The sequence below is a fragment of the Hyperolius riggenbachi genome, chromosome 6, assembly GCF_040937935.1.
Source record: "Hyperolius riggenbachi isolate aHypRig1 chromosome 6, aHypRig1.pri, whole genome shotgun sequence".
In the NCBI taxonomy this organism is placed as follows: domain Eukaryota; kingdom Metazoa; phylum Chordata; class Amphibia; order Anura; family Hyperoliidae; genus Hyperolius; species Hyperolius riggenbachi.
Genome location: NC_090651.1, coordinates 382,315,113 through 382,330,025, shown reverse-complemented (window position 1 = coordinate 382,330,025; position 14,913 = coordinate 382,315,113). Strand labels below are relative to the sequence as shown.

At 47.7% G+C, this 14,913-nt stretch overlaps 1 protein-coding gene across 2 annotated transcripts in view; it reads left to right on the top strand.

Moving 5' to 3' along the window:
- LOC137523104 (uncharacterized) overlaps positions 1-14,913 on the top strand; it is a 72,982-nt gene that overhangs the window by 42,533 nt on the left and 15,536 nt on the right. For both annotated transcript variants that reach the window (XM_068243321.1, XM_068243322.1), the window contains exon 4: positions 644-787. In XM_068243321.1, the coding sequence (XP_068099422.1) occupies positions 644-787 (144 nt within the window). The remainder of the gene's footprint in view (positions 1-643; positions 788-14,913) is intronic.

The following is a 14,913-nucleotide window of genomic DNA, read 5'->3' as shown; positions in this document are numbered from 1 at the left end:
TCTCTCCTTATTTGACGTAGCTCATGGTTTAGCTCTCTTTGACATAACTCATGGTTTAGCTCTATTTATTTGACATAACTCATGGTTTACCTCTCCTTATCTAACTCAACTCGTGGTTTAGCTCTCTTTATTTGACATAACTCATGGCTTAGCTCTCCTTATTTGACATAACTCATGGCTTAGCTCCTCTTATTTGACATAACTCATGGTTTATATTCCTTATATAGAGCAAAAGTGAGTGCACACCAGTTTAATCTGCCTGATAACTTTTACAAACTTCCCCAAGCGGTGCAACATCTGGTTAAACAAAGATCCTTTACATTATATTACACATAAGATAGAATCCAGGAGAAACTCACTTGTATAGTAAAACTTCCTATGCTTTTTCCAAACATCTTCATAAAACGATAACAGCAGTAAAAGAGTTATACGCCTCAATTTCCAAGGCAACAAATGCAGCAAAGTATGTTGAGGTCAGCAAGAGGTTCGGAGATTGGTCGGTCCACGATTGTTTCGCCCTTCCATTAGGGCTTTATCAAGATGGCAAACAGTTTGGGCTACCTCTATTTACTGTATGTACATTGACAATTTTTTTTTAAGTACTTGAAATAACTGCCATATTTCTTCAATTTTTTGCATTAAGTGCCGCCAGTGGATAACAAAACCAAGAATGGGGTTTTTTGCCCCGCCTGTTTTGGTGCAGAGGGTGATTGTGAAGCCCAGAACTCGATGGCCTGTACCGGAGAGGAGAAATACTGCCTGAAGTTTCAAAAGATGATCAAGACAGGTAAGTAAGAGAGAACCCACCTGTGTTGACGTTCTGTACATCAGTCACATACGTTAGGAGTGTCAGGTACATTTTGCAAAAAAAAAAAAATGTTGCCTCCAATTTTTGAAAATGCATCAATTTCAATATTTTAGCAATCACTGGACTAGTAGTATGTTACTGTAGTCTTTATTGTGTAACATAACTAGCAATGCAAAGAAACTGCGACAAATTCACGTCAATGGAGTAGTGTCCACTGACGCAAATTCACCTGTGCGATCCGCCGCGATGTGACGTGGGGGGAATTTAAAAATAGCATGCTGCAGTTCTCCGCAGCATGCATCCAATTCCCCATAGCTGATGATGGGAAGGCGTATGGCGCTGCATCCGGTGGTCGTCCGTACCTGCAGGGGGATGCGAAGCGATGCGGCGATCACCTCGCATTTCAAACGGCTAGTGGAAACGGGCCCTCAAGAACCAGATCTATGCAGCCAGACATATAGAGATGCTTAGCCAGATCTATCTAACCAAATATATACAGAACCAAATATATATACAGAGATATTTAAAGGACACCCGAGGCAGAAATAAACGAATGAAATAAACAATTGTATCTATCTTCCTTTTCCTAAAAATGACTTTTTAAGATATTCCACAGTTTTATTTTATGTTTAAATCTACTTGTTTAAGTTTTTAACTGTTTTATTGTTTTTGCTCAATGAAACATTCATTGAAGTATGCCAGAGCTAAAATGTATGAACTATTGACCTTTTTTTATCTCTTTCCTGCTTTTAGAAGCCATTTTCTGCTAGGAAAGTATACTGGTAGGTGATCAGAGGCGCCAGCAGAATAAAATTAATATAAAATTGTTAAAGATTGCCGGGAGAGAAAGTGGTGGACTTCCCCTCAATAATTAGACACCAAGGTCTGTCATCAAATCAAATGAATACATTTATTCAACAAACACAGCAATCAATGTGCAGTGAATTTAGCACATTTAGCACAGAGGTGCTTAATTCACTGCGCATTGATTGCTGTGTTTGTTGTCCCCGTTTTATTGCCTGAAGAAGTGGGTCTGTTCCCACGAAACGCGTTGCAAATTTTGGGGTACTACGTTTGCAATTTTGGGGGTACTATTGAATAAATGTATTCGTTTGATTCGATGACAGACCTTGGTGTCTAATTATTGAGGGGAAGTCCACCAAATTTTTAACAATTTTATATTAATTTTATTCTGCTGGCGCCTCTGATCACCTACCAGTATACTTGAGTCCACCCCAGGTGGAGGGGTGACCCTACCCCATTTATTCTGATCTACAGAGAGCGACTTCTTAATCCTGAGTGTGGACAGGTCTAATCTCCTCACCTGCCTATACAGTGGTTGCCTGAGCGGTAACCCACGCTTGTGAGTATAACCATCTCACTTATTAATTTCCCATCGTATCTCTGACATACTACACCATATTGGGCTCTCCATTTCTCTCTTTTCTACTCTGCTTGGAAAGTGTTTTATAGTTGGAATTTCTTATCAGTGAAGGTCACACTGTAGTCACTTCCTGTCTGAGTCAGGACTGAGTCAGCCACTTAAATACCTAATATTTAACTCTTTCAGGCAGAGAAAGAAAAAAAGGAACACAGCATGGTTATTTGTGTGCTTGTACATACACGTCTATCTCATCATGTCACATGTCAGTTCGGGTATCCTTTAATGTCTGATACAAACTGGATGTAGCTGGGCTGAAAATTGAAGATGAAAGCTGCTGTGGTGGTTAGAGACTGGATGCCTGCTGGGTTGCAGATACTGGGGGTGCTGTAATCACTGCACGCTGCCATGTCACTGTGTCAGGCCCGCAGAGTGCAGGTGTCAGCTGTTTATCATGCTAGGTACACACATTACATTTTTTGCAATCGATATATATGCGTTCGATTGATCATTTCCGTCATGTCCAATATTACTTTTGATCGTTTTCCCGCCGATTTTTCAAAGAAGTGAATGAAAATTGATAAGAAAGATAAACGAATCGAGTGGGAAATTGAGCGGAAAAACAAATCGAAAATCGTTGACCGGAAATCGACCCAAAAAAAAAATGCATCATGTGCATCATAAGGCTAGTAGCATGCGGCCATTGTGAGGTCAGTCTGGCAGAAGATGGATGTTTGATGTCTACTCAGCTGAGGATGCAGCAGGGACTGAAGACGCTGGGGCCGTTGCAGATTATAGGCTTCAGGATTAGTCCAGGGAAAAATGAGTAATTACTATGGGCTGGGCTGAGGACGCCAGAACTAGCAGGGCCGGTTGTAGACTTTTTGCTGCCTAACGCAAACTTGTGAGGATGCCCCCTCCCCCCTTCTTTCCCATTTGGAATGATCGCACAGCACCCGACAACTTTCTCTGCTTCATTTAATGTTCTCACATGACATGCTGCAGCTCAGCACAATAGCACACTGGCTGGCTGTGAGTCTGTGACAGACACACTGCTCACCCTCAGCCCCTCCATTCCTCCTCAGTCAGGACAGCAGTGCCACCTCCTCCCTTCTGCTGTGCAAGTCAAATGAAACACTGCTACTCTCTTGCCTCCCCCCTCCTCACTCACCGACAGACTCCTCACACAGCACAACAAGCTGCTGTTCCCCAATGCTGCTCTCCTGCCCCCCCACCTCCTCACTCACTGCCAGACTCCTCACACAGCACAACAAGCTGCTTCTCCCCAATGCTGCTCTCCTGCCTTACCCTCCTCACTCACTGTCAGACTCCTCACACAGCACAACAAGCTGCTTCTCCCCAGTGATTCTCTCCTGCCTCCTCCTTCTCACTCACTGTCACACTCTTCACACAGCACAGCAAGCTGCTTTTCCCCAATGCTGCTCTCCTGCCTCCCTCCTCCTCACTCACTGTCAGACTCCTCACACAGCACAACAAGCTGCTTTTCTCCAATGCTGCTCTCCTACCTCCCCTCCTCACTCACTGTCACACTCTCACACAGCACAACAAGCTGCTTTTCCCCAATGCTGCTCTCCGGCCTCCCTCCTCCTCACTCACTGTCAGACTCCTCACACAGCACAACAAGCTGCTTTTCTCCAATAATGACCTCTTCACCTCGCTCTCCCCTTGATACTCCTCCTACTCTGACTGCATATTGTTAGTGTAAAGACAGTACAAACATGCTGCCCCTGTAATCTCTGCCACCTGATGCAAATGTTTCACCTTGCCTCATGAGAGAACCAGTCCTCAGAACTAGAGACACTAGGGCCACTGCAAGCTGTGAGATCAGCCGACATAGACAAAGCACTATCTGGATCCTTGCTAGCCAAATTGTAGCTAGATGCCAGCAGTGCACCGTCAGAAAGCAGTATATTGCAGAGCAGACTAATAGCGCTGGAGCTGAGACCTTTCGAGATGCTCTGTGCCCTGCAAAAACAGAGAGAGAGAGAGAGAGAGAAAGAGAGAGAGAGAGAGAGAGAGAGAGAGAAAGAGAGAGAGAGAGAGAGAGAGAGCAGAGAGAGAGAGAGAGAGAGAGAGAGAGAGAGAGAGAGAGAGAGAGAGAGAGAGAGAGAGAGAGAGAGAGAGAGAGAGAGAGAAAGAGAGAGTGAGAGAGAGAGAGAGAGAGAGAGAGAGAGAGAGAGAGAGAAGAGAGAGAGAGAGAGAGAAAGAAAGAGAGAGAGAGAGAGGAGAGAGAGAGAGAGAAAGACCTTATCCTGAGTGCGGTCTCCTTTCCTCAGGCCTGGAGTGAAGGCCTCATAACACCCATCTACAAGAATGGGGACAGATACGATCCAGCAAACTACAGAGGAATCTGTGTCAGCAGCACACTGAGAAAACTGTTAACAGCATCATCAATAAAAGGATCCTCTCCTTCCTCACACAGCAGGACGTACTCAGCAAAAGCCAAGCCGGGTTCATGCCAAACCACCGCACCACCAACCACATCTACACACTGCACAGCCTTATCAAGACCCATGTCCACAGCTCACACGGCAAACACACCGCACAACCGACCACATCTACACACTGCACAGCCTCATCAAGACCCATGTCCACAGCTCACGCGGCAAAATACACGCTTGCTTTGTGGATTTTAAGAAGGCGTTTGACTCGGTGTGGCACCAGGCCTTTTCCTAAAACTCCTAGAGAGCGGAATAGGAGGTAGAATCTATGATGTCATCAAGAGTTCATATACTGGGAACCAATGCAGTGTGAAAGTGGACGGGAAGAGAAGCGCGTTCTTCAAGCAGGGTCGAGGAGTCAGGCAGGGCTGCAGTCTGAGCCCAACACTCTTTAACATATTTATTAACCAACTGGCTGTAGCCCTGGAATCCTCCCAGCACCAGGCCTCCTCTGCATGACCACGAGGTGAAGTTCCTGCTGTATGCAGATGATCTCCTGCTGCTCTCCCCAACAGAAAGGGGCCTACAGGACAGCCTGGCAGTACTAGAGAGTTTCTGCACCACATGGGCACTGCCCATCAACCCAAAGAAGACAAAAGTGATGGTGTTCCAGAGAAAAAATCTAAAATGCCCACCTCCTCATTTATATTAAATGGCTGCCCACTGGAGACCACAAACAGTTACACCTACCTGGGGCTGGAAATTAACCAAACTGGAGCTTTAAACCAGCAGTACAGGCCCTGAAGGAAAAAGCCTGCAGAACGTTTTATGCCATCAGAAGGCAACTTTACCACCTAAAACCACCGGTGAGAGTCTGGGTAAAGATATTCAACAGCATCATCACCCCAATCCTGCTCTATAGCAGTGAGGTATGGGGCCCGGTCACCTACCCTGACCAATCAAAATGGGACTCCAGCCCAACAGAAATCTTCCATCTAGAGTTCTGCAAGTATCTTCTCCAAGTCCATCGCAGCACTTCGAACTCAGCTTGTCGGGCAGAGCTAGGCAGATTCCCACTATGGCTGACTATCCAGCAGAGGGCGCTCTCATATTGGGCGCATATACAGAGCAGCAACCCCAGCACTTACCACCATAAAGCCTCACTGAGCCAGGGTGGGGAGGCCATACCACGCTCTCTGAAAGAAAACGTCAAGAGCCAGCCCAGCCAAGACCACCAACACAGGCTGACAAAAGCCCAAATAAAAGGAATGATAGAAAGCTGCAAGGACCGATACATAGAGGAATGGAGAAGTGACATAAAGAACTCCCAGAAACTCACTATCTACCAATCACTACAGAGGGAGTACACAATGGCCCCATGTCACGGACGATCGCGGGGACGCAGGCGCGTCCTGGAACCGCCCGTGAAGAAAAGCGATCGCACTCGATTCTCTGCGTCGATTGCGCTTCAAATCGATAGAATCTGGATTTATTGTGTAGGAGGTCTGCAGTCCTTTCTTAGCAGAGGAATAGCATCACCTTAACTGCAGGATGGCTCTTTTGATATGCTAATGAGCCTGGGCCCAGAGAGTCCCTGGCTTCAAGCTGTGCTGATGGCCCATCCATCAGGTATAAGGTGACAAACACCATGACAGAACCAAATTTAGAGTGAGGGAACTCAGACACTCCAACTCCTTTTCCCAGCAGGGAGCCAACATGTGGCTTGCTGCTGCCAACTTCAAAGAACCTTTGCCTGGGAATGACCTGGTATAAATCCCAGGGGTCTCTCATATTCCATAAATGGCTATATGTATCATATTTTCTGTGTTGCCAGGCTGGCAGACCCTCCAAACTAACAGAGCAGGTAGGGCCCTGCCTGGCGTTGGGTCTGAGAACATTTCAGAACCTTCTGAGGTAAAGACTGCCCGTTAGGCAGTCCAACAGTGCCCTAATGGTACCACAGGGGTCCCACCCCTCATGTTTGGTATCAGACTGCTGGGTACATCGAGGCAGATCTGAAAATATTAGTAAATCTGCCCTGACCTGTACGGTTCTGTGAGATAGAGCCCATATATGGTTAAGGCATGATTTCTGGTCTCCAGGACAAGGGCAGGACTCATCTCATGTTCTAAGGGGGTGTGTGGGCCCGCCCTCACTTCCTCCTACTGAATCAGGGGCATAAGAATGGGAGAGGAGCCAAAACTCAGAGTCCTCCACACTGAACCATCTTGCACTCATGAGATGCCAGCTTGAGGATATGCTGGTATCCACCTGGTCTGAACTCTGGACTTTGAAACCAAGGACTTTATGATTCTTCCCACAATAAGGACATCTTTCCAGGAACTAAGTAATTTTCTCCCTTCTTTTATTTTTCATACTGGCTATTGCTGTTTTCATAATTGTTGATTTTCATAATTGTCTGTATATATTAATTATTTATATTGCGTGAATAAACGACTTTCTCCAAGTCATTCACTTTCCGCTACCCTGCTTATCAGCACACACAGAAATGATCCCGGGTCTCTGAAGATACGCTACTGTTTGTTTGTTGTTGGCTAGACAGAATATCGTGTGTTTAACCGTTTTATTCGCAGGATTAGTCAGTCAGTTAGTGGGCCCCACGGTCCCATAGTAACCGCGGTGGTGGCAGTTTACTCTGAACCAGTAGGTGACGTTGTAATCACCCGTGTCTCACAGGCTCCCTTCTGAGTTGTCTGCGGCTAATTCTTAACGGTTCCTGCGCATTGACTGCGACCAGAGTTCGCACGATCTGTGCGCTGGCACCGTTTAGAAGGCTAAGTGCGGTCAGCCACTGAGGGCTCCTGTGACAGTGTTAGGCAGCGGTTGGGACCTGTGTTGTGCTGAAAGTATCTGCGATAGCGCTAGCGCTATCGATAAACGAACTAATTCGTTGGTGAAGCTGGAAGGCAATATATTTTTTATATATACAGAGAGACTGTGTAGCCAGTACCCCTCCCCAAAGTTTTATTTTATTTGGCATGGAAATGTCCGGGAACTACCAGAACATGTGCCTAGCAGACCTGGAAAATCTTTGCGAAGAGAGGGGCATTGGCATCCTCCGCAAGACAAAACGGGACCTGATAGCAGACTTGTCCAGATGGGATGCCCAGCAACTGCGGGAGCCGGGAGTGTCCGCTGAGGTGGATACCAGCCCATCTGACAATCAAGGGGAACCAGAGGCTGAAGATCTTAGGCGTACAGAGGTTGAGCATCCTGCGGGCCCTGTTGCAACAGTTACGCCAGAGACTGTCAGTGTGGACCCCAATCCCAGAATTTCTGAAAGTACTCGCCTGGAACCGGCCAGTACTGGACTGCCCGTTTGTACTGATCCGCTAATGCAGCAGGCATTACAAAAGCTGATGGACACTGACCTGGACAAGTACCTGCAGTACATGCGTGAGGAGCGCCAATCTGCGGAACGCAATGCTGCTGCTGCTGCAGAACGCCACGCAGAGAGGGAGGCCGCTGCTGCAGAACGCCACGCGGAGAGGGATGCCGCTGAGCGAGAACGGGAGCGCCAACGACAGCATGAGCTAAACATGGCAAAAGTGCAACAGGCCAGCCGGAGTTCCCCGCCCAGTCTCCCTGCTGAAGGAGCTGCACCACCCGTAAGTGCAAAATTTAAATTTGCTAATATTGAAAAAGACACAGACATTGACTTGTTTTTGCGATCTTTTGAAAAAGCATGCCGTCAGTATCGTCTGTCCCAAGACCAGTGGGCCAGACATCTGACACCGTTGCTGCGCTACAAAGCGCTTGATGCCTTCGCAGAATTGCCTGCGGAGAAGGATAATGATTATGCTGCTATAAAAGACGCTATCATTACTAAGTACCAGCTGACGCCAGAAGCCTATCGCAAAAAGTTCAGGGCCTGGCAGAAAAAGTCTTCTGATTCGTACCGAGATGTGGTCAGCAGCTTGCTCACCACACTCCGTCAGTGGACTCTAGGCCTCACCAAAGGGTCTTATGGCGTCCTGGAGGACTTGATAGTCCTGGAACAATTTCTGAACATTTGCCCTGCTGATGTACGCCAGTTTGTGCTAGAACGCAGGCCGGCTTCAGCAACTGTCGCTGCAGACCTTGCTGAGACTTTTGCAACTACCCGGGTGGCTGATACCCGCAGGACTGTCCCATCCAGCTGGAGAGGAGGTCAGCCCAATACCTCGGCAGACCCTCCTGCCCCTGTGAGCCGTCCGCCACAGAGGCCACCCAGCGCAGCTGCTGCACCCAGGCCTGCAGCGCCTGGAGAGGTCACCTGTCACTACTGCCGCCAGCCCGGACACATGAAATTCGACTGTCCGGAGCGGAGACAGACACCACCAGCACCTGGATCATCTGCATCACCTGCACCTCACCCACCGCAGAGGCAGCCCGCCAGCGAACCACAGCCTGGATCATCAGATTTTGTCCTGTTTGCCCGCGGAAAGGAAATCCGCGACCGAACCGACCAGCAGCAACTTGTTAGAGTGAACGGCAAAGTTGTCACCGGATTTCGAGACACCGGAGCTGACATCACGTTAGTTCACTCACATCTTGTGCCAAAGGAGAGCATCAGCTCCAGCCGATCCCTTGCCCTTACTGGAGTAGAGGGCACCCTTTTCCACATAGCCCACGCCAGAGTGAAGCTGGATTGGGGAGTGGGAGGGGTCCACGGAAGGGTTGTTGGGGTTATGAAGGATCTCCCAGTCCCTGTGTTGCTAGGGACTGATTTGGGCAAGCTTGTGTCCTACTATGAACCTGCCACGACCGCCTTGTCGCTCACGGAAGGAGACGGACTCTCCACCCACCACCAGGTACTTTATACACTTGGGGGAGCACCAGGGGGAGGTGGGTTGAATGTGCCCAGTTCAAGGGTACCAGGTTCAATAGTGCCTGCTTCAAAGGCACCTGAGTTTGATGTACAGACTGTCTGTTGTGATGATGCTGTAACTGTACCTGAGTTTACTGTACAACCTGTCTGTAATGAAAAAATGTCTATACCTGTCAATGTCATTACTGCATGCAATGATGATTTGAGTAATGTCCGTCTGTGCCATTCTGACAGTGTACCGGTGCTAGCAGTACCGCGCAGCTGCACTGCTCAGAACCCGAGCTCAGGACAGGTGGAGGGGGTTCCGGCCTCCTCCCCCTCCTCTGACCGCAGGGATGAGACCTTTCAGCCGCTGGCCTCGTGTGACATGAGCCAGTTGGCTGAAACTGACAGCGCCGTATTCTCAGCCGCACTACAAAGTGACCCAAGCCTGGAGGTGCTCATGCAGCAAGCCGCTGAGCCCCTCGCAGACGGGGCCGCTTTCAAGGTGTACTGGGAAGGTGGGAGACTGTACAGTGAGTCTGTACAGCCCCCTACAGGTAGATCCCACGCGGATACCAAGTGGCTTGTGGTCCCGAGTGCGTTTAGGGGACATGTGCTGAAATCCGCACATGGTAATCCTCTGACCGGGCACTCGGGTGTCCGCAAGACACTCGCCGGTATTCGGAAACAGTTTTATTGGCCCCGGATGAACAGGGATGTAGCCAACTACTGCAGGGCATGTGCCGTCTGTCAGGAGCTGGGAAGGTCCAGGGATTCCCGCGGGGTTCCCTTAGGTCCACAGCCACTCAGCAGGGGAACCCTGCGTGGGCTGGCTGTTGACCTAACCAACCCACTGCCCGTTGTCCGCAGTCCCGGCAGACACCACATCCGACTGCAGTGGCGCAAACGCCCTGTCCAGAACGGTCCATGTTGGGTCAACCCTGAGGGTAGCAGACCGCGACCGGTCCAGGGGAACCGAGCCACAGGCTCCAATAGGTTTTCCCGCCGTACCGGCAACTCGAGGCCCGTCAGCCAGGTTAGCGGCGCCGCCACACATCTTGCGGATGAGTGGCTAAGCCACGGACAAGGGGGTGGGGGGCTGTCACGGACGATCGCGGGGACGCAGGCGCGTCCTGGAACCGCCCGTGAAGAAAAGCGATCGCACTCGATTCTCTGCGTCGATTGCGCTTCAAATCGATAGAATCTGCATTTATTGTGTAGGAGGTCTGCAGTCCTTTCTTAGCAGAGGAATAGCATCACCTTAACTGCAGGATGGCTCTTTTGATATGCTAATGAGCCTGGGCCCAGAGAGTCCCTGGCTTCAAGCTGTGCTGATGGCCCATCCATCAGGTATAAGGTGACAAACACCATGACAGAACCAAATTTAGAGTGAGGGAACTCAGACACTCCGACTCCTTTTCCCAGCAGGGAGCCGACATGTGGCTTGCTGCTGCCAACTTCAAAGAACCTTTGCCTGGGAATGACCTGGTATAAATCCCAGGGGTCTCTCATATTCCATAAATGGCTATATGTATCATATTTTCTGTGTTGCCAGGCTGGCAGACCCTCCAAACTAACAGAGCAGGTAGGGCCCTGCCTGGCGTTGGGTCTGAGAACATTTCAGAACCTTCTGAGGTAAAGACTGCCCGTTAGGCAGTCCAACAGTGCCCTAATGGTACCACAGGGGTCCCACCCCTCATGTTTGGTATCAGACTGCTGGGTACATCGAGGCAGATCTGAAAATATTAGTAAATCTGCCCTGACCTGTACGGTTCTGTGAGATAGAGCCCATATATGGTTAAGGCATGATTTCTGGTCTCCAGGACAAGGGCAGGACTCATCTCATGTTCTAAGGGGGTGTGTGGGCCCGCCCTCACTTCCTCCTACTGAATCAGGGGCATAAGAATGGGAGAGGAGCCAAAACTCAGAGTCCTCCACACTGAACCATCTTGCACTCATGAGATGCCAGCTTGAGGATATGCTGGTATCCACCTGGTCTGAACTCTGGACTTTGAAACCAAGGACTTTATGATTCTTCCCACAATAAGGACATCTTTCCAGGAACTAAGTAATTTTCTCCCTTCTTTTATTTTTCATACTGGCTATTGCTGTTTTCATAATTGTTGATTTTCATAATTGTCTGTATATATTAATTATTTATATTGCGTGAATAAACGACTTTCTCCAAGTCATTCACTTTCCGCTACCCTGCTTATCAGCACACACAGAAATGATCCCGGGTCTCTGAAGATACGCTACTGTTTGTTTGTTGTTGGCTAGACAGAATATCGTGTGTTTAACCGTTTTATTCGCAGGATTAGTCAGTCAGTTAGTGGGCCCCACGGTCCCATAGTAACCGCGGTGGTGGCAGTTTACTCTGAACCAGTAGGTGACGTTGTAATCACCCGTGTCTCACAGGCTCCCTTCTGAGTTGTCTGCGGCTAATTCTTAACGGTTCCTGCGCATTGACTGCGACCAGAGTTCGCACGATCTGTGCGCTGGCACCGTTTAGAAGGCTAAGTGCGGTCAGCCACTGAGGGCTCCTGTGACACCCCATATCTGGAGAGGCTACACCACCACAAAGATAGACAGGCCTTGAGCCTGTACCGTCTGAGCGCCCACAGCCTGGAGATAGAGACAGGACGACACAGACAGACATGTAAGCCCCGGGAGGAAAGACTGTGCAGGCAATGTGACCAGGAGGTCCTGGAGGATGAGGCCCACTTCCTGCTACACTGCAGCAAATATACACCGTTGAGGACCGCCCATTTCCAAAGACTCTCCGCCCACATTGCAGATTTCACCTCCACAGATGAGGAGAGGAAACTCTATATCATACTGGGGGAAGAGGAAGAAACTGTGCAAATAGCTGCCCAATATGTCACGGCCTGCCACCAACTGAGAGGAACATGATAACACATGGACTGTATAACCCCATACTCCCCTCCCCTATGGACTGTATGCCTATACCCCCCTCCCCTATGGACTATATACCCCATCCCCCCCCATACCATCCCGTACATCCTCCTATGGACTGTATACCCATGTCCTTCCCTTATTCCCACAATCCCCCCCCCCCCCACGTTAATGTTCTATTTTGCTTTGGCAATGCTAAATGTATTTGGTCCTGCCAATAAAGCTTTTTTGGATTTGGATTTGGAAAGAAAGAGAGAGAGAGAGAGAGAGAGAGAGAGAGAGAGAGAGAGAGAAAGAAAGAGAGAGAGACTGGCTGTTCTGAACCTAAGTGAGCCTGATATGCAGGCACACGCTATGCTGCTAGTGGTAATTGGTGGTAGCCACATAGCTGTGATCAGGGAAAGAGACACAGCAATGTTGCAATAGTGGTTGAGGTAATGAATGGAGGAAGCAAAGGAAGCAAACTTAGACCAAAAAATAAAAAGATAAAAAGCCAGCACACGGAGCTCAGGCACGGAACATTCGAATTACGCTGTTCATAGTGAGGGGAGGGGGGAGACGGAAATACGAAGTCAGCAGCTATGCTTGCATGCTAGTAAGGAGGGTGGAGCAGGTGGTGGCAATTCTCAATCCTTACGCCTCTCAAGCATTCAACACAAGCCCTTATTTGCAAAAACAAAATAAAAAAACAGTAGTATACACTTTTGACATACATATAAAAAAAATGTATGTATTAGCTTTATGTAGTTATATTACACACACACACACACACACACACACACACACACACACACACACACACACACACACACGTACACACACACACACACGTACACACTGTATACACACACACACCATACACACACACACACATATACACACACACACACACACACACACACACCATACACACACACACACACACACACACACACACACACACACACACACACACACACACACGTACACACTGTATACACACACACACACTGTATACACACACATACACACACACACACACACACACACACACTGTATACACACACACACACTGTATACACACACACCATACGCACACACACACACACACACACACACACACACACACACACACACACACACACACACACACACACACACACACACACACACACACACACCATACACACACACACACACACACACCATACACACACACCATACACACACACACACACACACACACACACACACCATACACACACACACACACACAACACACACACACACACACACACACACACACACACTTTTTTTTTTAAATGTCACTTTTTAAAATGAATTCATTAATTAAAGTGTTTTATTTTGGTAAGTATGGTAGGGGAGGTAAGAGATTAATTAATGGGATATTACATGTATTTTTTATTTATTTTTTTTGTATTGGGAAGTATGTATGTTTGTATTTTACTTTTGTGACCACTAATTGTCCCCCAAACTTTATTCGAATTATTTTCTTTTTACTGCCTACACACGTTACAACATTACAGAAAGTAACGCATGTATGGTACACTTTCATTTTTATCAATGAACGCTGGCAACGTATTGATGCTGGTATTTATTGATTACGGGCACTTAGATCAGTGAATGGGAACCATGTGGGTGGCGACAAGGAGCCCACACGGGAGCGAACGGGGAGTACGCACAGTGGCGATCACTGCAATAGACTAAGATTTACGTCCCTGGGACTTCAGATGAAGTCCTGCAGGACGTAGATATACCGCCTGCGGTGCGGTAACTAGTTAAACTGTTATTTTTCTGAGTTTAAAAAAACATCTTTCCTTTGCATTTTAAAAATAGATTTTCTTGATTTTTGTTTTGTTTTGCCTTGTTCTTCTCCTTTAACCTCCCTGGCGTTCTATTAACCACTTTGCCATATCTGGACACATATATCCGTCCAGATAGGCGGTGGTGCTGCAGCCGTGTGGTGCGCGCGATCGGGCGCGCGCCCGCGCGCGCTCCCGCTGCCTCCCGCTGCCCCCCCCGATCAGTGAATGGGAATATAATTCCCATTCACCGATCTAAGTCCCCGGCAGAAATACCAACGCTTTCTCATCAGAGAGCGTGGTATTTCTGCCCCCAGGAAACTTCTTCTCTTCATTTTAGTTCCTAGATGCGACATTGTTCGCATCCAGGAATTTTTTGAATGTGGCCATCTTGTGGCCAAATAGTAAACTGCACCCACATACCTGTATTGAATAAAACATACATTATATTACATCTAAAATTGGCTATTTACCTCCCAAACTAAAATTACCCAAATACATTTTTGTATTAAAAAAAAAAAATTAAAAAAATTACAATTAAAAAAAAAAAACTACATAAATAGTTACCTAAGGGTCTGAACTTTTTAAATATACATGTCAAGAGAGTATCTTATTAAATTTTTTAAAATTATAAGCTTGTAAATAGTGATGGACGCAATTTGAAAAAATGCACCTTTATTTCTAAATAAAATATCTGCGCCATAAATTGTGATAGGGACGTAATTTAAATGGTGTAATAAGCGGGACAAATGGGCACATAAAATGCATGGGTTTTAATTACTGTAGCATGT